Source organism: Erythranthe guttata, chromosome 4 (genome assembly GCF_056151865.1).
Source record: "Erythranthe guttata isolate IM_541 chromosome 4, IM_541, whole genome shotgun sequence".
Lineage (NCBI taxonomy): Eukaryota > Viridiplantae > Streptophyta > Magnoliopsida > Lamiales > Phrymaceae > Erythranthe > Erythranthe guttata.
The window spans coordinates 16,492,951-16,497,932 of record NC_142536.1 but is presented as its reverse complement, the minus strand read 5'-3'; the positions used below and the strand labels follow the sequence as shown (position 1 = coordinate 16,497,932).

The following is a 4,982-nucleotide window of genomic DNA, read 5'->3' as shown; positions in this document are numbered from 1 at the left end:
GAAGGAATCTCATCCAGTTGGAATATTCCATTAAGAACAAGATTCTCCGCATTCTAATGTTTCAGTTCGAAACAGCTGATAAATAAATATTTTAGGCGAATAAATTCCCCCTCAACAGGGTTCCATTCGGATCCTCTAACTGAACCAATTCCCAATAGGAGACCTTCAAGATTTGGCAACGAACCAATCATTGTCAAATCTTCCCAATCAAGACCGCTACCAATTTAGCTCAACTTCTTGAGCGAAGTTGGAAATTTGACGTTCCGCAGTAAATTCGAGTTCTCGGTATTTTCCAACACCGACAAGTCACCAAAATCAATACATAGTAGTTCGAGTTTATGCAACATGCTAGTATTGTAGAGATTGTTGTAACAAGAGCTTTTTGAGAAACCTTCGTACACTATGTTCAATTTCTTGACATTGGGGATTCTCTTACATACCTCTTCACTCAAATTCAAATTCACTACTTTCTTAATTGTTTGCAAATTTTTCAAAACAATGAACTCATCATTTTCTTGGCTTCTCAAAAGAGGTTCTGGAAGATTGATCCCTGCAGAGAACTCCACATGCCTAAGTTGTGGCATTGACCATATTACAGACGGTGCGACAAATCGTTGTGTACCTCCAATTTTCAATGTTTGCACAATTCGGAGTAGAGGGTCGCAATTTACCTCTGGAAATTTGTCAAGATGTAAAATGCGGCCCTTCTTATGCAAAAACTGAAACTTCTCCTTTTTATATGCATTTACGCATAAGTCTCTTACAAGATCGTGTACAGTGCAAGTTTTTATTTTTCCATTCCACCTCAACCTACCAACTAAAAAAAGATTCTTCTCAACAAGATCCTTTAAGTATCCCTCTGCAACATCTTCCAAACTTTGGGTTTTATTTGCTTTTATAAATCCCTCACCAATCCAAAGTTTGATAAGGTGGGACACACTAATTTCTCTGTCTTCTGGAAAAGTTATTCCCGTATAAAGAAAACACGGTTTTAAATGGACAGGTACTGATGCAAATGGAACCATAAGAGACGAAGTCCACCAAGAGACACTAAGCTTGCCAAGCGGACCAATCACAATGCTTAGAGCCAAGCGTTTCAAGGAAGCATTATATGGGCTGATTCAAGAAGAAGTTGAGATGGCAAACAATTGGAGGCCCAACATGAGTTCAAATCCATGTACAAGCCCATTCACAATTCAAATGGACCCAAATCATGTTGGAGGGAAGTCAATCACAAAGATATCAGTTATAGAAGGGTCTAATTGAAGCAATGACGTTTTTCAAGGCTTTGGAGAGTCCTTCACTTGTGCAATTTCAGCTTTAGAATATCAATATTCTGATTTAGATGTTACCTTAATTTAGAATCAATAATTGTTAATTAGATTGGCTTATTTGTGGCTGATTTGATTAGATAGATAATAATTCCTTATTCTTAGTTTATTTCCATAGATTAGAGAATATTGAACCCTATATAAAGGGGCTAAGTTGTATGTTTCAGCAATCAATTCATAAATCATTTTTGTGAGATATTAGTATTCTTCTTTCTATCTTGAAAGAGCTTTTCAACTTATCAAGTTATCTTGTGGCGTTCAAACAATCAGACTTATCATCAAGATTCTTGAATCCATCTTGAACTCTTGGTGTGGCGTCTTCGTATCTATTGTAACCTTGGTTCGTGATTTACTAATCATTGGGTCAAGGTTCGACAAACTTGTTTCTTTGGGGGGTCTTGGGGTTCCAAAACCATGTATTGTTATTGGGTTTCGTCACATGTTGATGTAGTTCATATCAGGTACGTGCTTATAACTCAAAGACAATATGTCGAGGTTTTGCTCCTCCTCTATTAAACTCGGAATCGAATTTATATCTTTTGAAATAATCTCCCATAATTCTTGTGACCTAGAAGACTTTCTAAGAAGTCCTCCAATCACAAGAATCAAAAGAGGAAGCCCTTTGCATTTTTTAGCAATATTCTTTCCAATTTCCTCTAATTCAGAAGGGCAACAAGCTTCTTGTGGAAATGCCGTTTCGCAAAACAACTTCCAACTTTCACCTTCATCTAGAAGTTTCTTTGAAAAGTACGATGAGACAAAATGACTAGCAACATTTGACAGCCTAGTGGTTACGATAATTCGACTCCCATTGTTGTTATCCGGAAAATAAGACTTAATCTTTTCCCAAACTTCGATACTCCAAATATCGTCCAATATAATCAAATATTTCCTACCTATTAGACTTTGATACAATTGTTGTGCTAATTGTTATTCTGTTTTTTGACCTTATTCACCAACAGATTGACTACTTTGGTGAGAAAGAAACTTTGAAAAGATATCGTTCACACTATACCCTTGAGATATTGTAACCCAAGCACGAAAATCAAAGTATCCAAAATAAGCGAACTATCATAAAAATAGCTAGCAAGAGTAGTCTTACCAATGCCGCCCATGCCTACAATTGGAATGATTTGCAGACTCGATTGTTGTTCGGTGAGTGCTTCCGAAAGTTGAACCAACTCCTCATCAAATCGCACCATCTTGCTTTTTCCGTTACTTGATGAAGTACTAGGATTAGGCAATGAATATGTGGGGCCCTCTGGAACATCATCTTTAAATATCCATTCTTTAACAATGAGAACCTTATCCTTGACATAATCCATGTCATGCATTGTTGTCTGTAGATCGAGCAACGAAATCGAACCGGAGTGAATTTGGTCAACTACGTGAGATTCAATTGCATCTTCGGCTGCATGAGCTGCACGTGCAATTTGGCTCTCCAGAAGTTCTGCTTCGTTGTTATAAGCTCCATGAGAATGATTACTCTCTACAAAATCTAACAAGAAACTGAGATGAACGGAAAGAGATTCCATATGTTTCTTGTCGATGGAGTTGCAAAGAAGAGGATGAATTTGGATGTGATCAATAGTATTCATAAGAGAAACTAAAGCCGCATAAGCTGCCATATTTAGTCCTCTGGCCTTTCTTAAAACAATATTTGTAACAAGAGGCAAAATAATTGTTGTTAATGTGAGAATGTGTGTGATTGATGATATATGGTAAATTGTGTTGCTTATAAAGAGTGTTCCAAGACATTTCTAGTCCACACGTATGTTGTTGATTTTATTTGGTTTGCGCGTAAGATGACGCTTCTGCGCGTAAGATGACGCTTCTAAATAACAACTGCTCAAACATTCAAAATAACAATTAGTCATGCCTCAATTATTGTAATGTTCATTTTCTCTAAGCGCAATTGGTTTTTTGGGAGAAAATGTCTAAACTTTTGACTTGTTAACATTGAATTGTAGAGAAGATTATTCAAACAAATATATTTTTGATGTCTTAATATCATATAATGTTTGAAAGCTACTTAGTGTTTCTTCTTGTCTTCACATCATATGACAAGTATATAATAAGCATATCCTTCCATTGAATTTTTCAAAGTCTAAAAATTTGAAATCCAAGTTTTTTCTCTACAAAATAATAAAGACATGCATAATGATATTATTTTTTTTCATTTAGTTAAATTTATTGAAGTCAAGAGGGCTTTGATGGTTTCAATAGCTTTGGGATATTTGATGCATCAGATGTAGTTCGATCAGGAGTGTAAAGTGTATTTAACCGTTGTTTTTAACTATAACTCAAACTCTAGAATTACATTAAATGATGTGCATAATATTTGTTTGTTAAACTCACACCATGCATGAATATATAACTAAGTTCTGCAAATAAGCTCTGTATCTAATTCTTTCAAACTAAACTCTAACTATGATCTCTAAATAAGCTCTCTATTCAATTCTTTCTAGCTAAACTCTAACTATGATCTCTAACGAAGCTTTTGCTTACGCTGTCGGTTTAATTCACACACTTTTAATAATAAACGTTACTATAAAACCCCTCAAACTTAACGGCATGGCCGAGGGGTTTGGAAGGCCATATGCAAGGATAAAAAAATGAGGCCTTATAATACTTTTAGGCCTCGTTTGGTTGAGTAGATTAGCCATTACTAACTGAATAATTGAACTTTCTTTGATGTTTGTATAGGAGAAATAGATTTTGGAGAAAAGAGAGAATGAGTATCTCTCACGTATATTAATCATATATATAGTTACATGTACGAAACCCTAACCTACTACACAAGGTAACATATTATACAAGGTAACTAGAATAAATAAGAATAATAATAATATACGTAATATATATAATATATACGCTAATACACCCCCGCAGTCGAAACAGGAAAGGAAAGGACGTGGAGACTGTAGACAAACTGTTGGAACAGTTGAGTAGGGAGTCCTTTCGTGAAGATATCGGCAAACTGGTAGGCGGATGGGACGTGAAGAACTCGAATGTGTCCCAAAGCAACTTTGTCTCGGACAAAGTGGATATCGATCTCCACATGTTTCGTACGAGAGTGTTGAATAGGATTGCTGGATAGGTAGACGGCACTGACGTCGTCACAGTAGACAATAGTGGCTTTCGAAAGTGGGCAGAGCAACTCAGAGAGTAGGTTGCGTAACCAAGTCGTTTCGGCGACGGCATTTGCGACAACTCGATATTCGGCCTCCGCACTCGATCGAGAAGTAGTGACCTGTCGTTTGGAGGACCAAGATATGAGGTTGTTGCCAAGGAAAACACAATAGCCCGATGTCGAACGACGAGTGTCAGGGCAGCCACCCCAATCGGCGTCGGAGTAAGCGATAAGGGAGAGGTCCGGATTGGGGGAGAGCTGAAGGCCGTGATCGAGAGTGGCACGAATGTAGCGAAGGCTATGCTTGAGAGCATCCATATGAGGTTCCCTCGGATCATGCATGAATAAACATATTTGTTGCACAACATAGCAGATGTCGGGACGAGTGAACGTGAGGTATTGCAGTGCACCGGCAAGGCTGCGATAAAGAGTAGGGTCAGCAACGGGGGGTCCAGTGGTCGAAGACAACTTGCTCTTTGTGTCAGCCGGCGTAAGACAAGGGTTGCAGGAAGCCATGT

At 37.7% G+C, this 4,982-nt stretch overlaps 1 protein-coding gene across 1 annotated transcript; it reads right to left on the bottom strand.

The window, feature by feature from the left end:
- Positions 1–2,221: 2,221 nt before the first annotated feature.
- LOC148771279 (uncharacterized) lies at positions 2,222–3,042 on the bottom strand. The gene has a single exon (XM_088817021.1). The coding sequence runs from the start codon at positions 2,957–2,959 to the stop codon at positions 2,336–2,338; it is 624 nt and encodes a 207-aa protein (XP_088673147.1). The 5' UTR covers positions 2,960–3,042; the 3' UTR covers positions 2,222–2,335.
- Between the last annotated feature and the right edge of the window lie 1,940 nt (positions 3,043–4,982).

Excerpts from the sequence above, each read along its gene's own strand:
- LOC148771279 (XM_088817021.1), bottom strand. The coding sequence starts at position 2,959 with ATGGCAGCTTATGCGGCTTTAGTTTCTCTTATGAATACTATTGATCAC.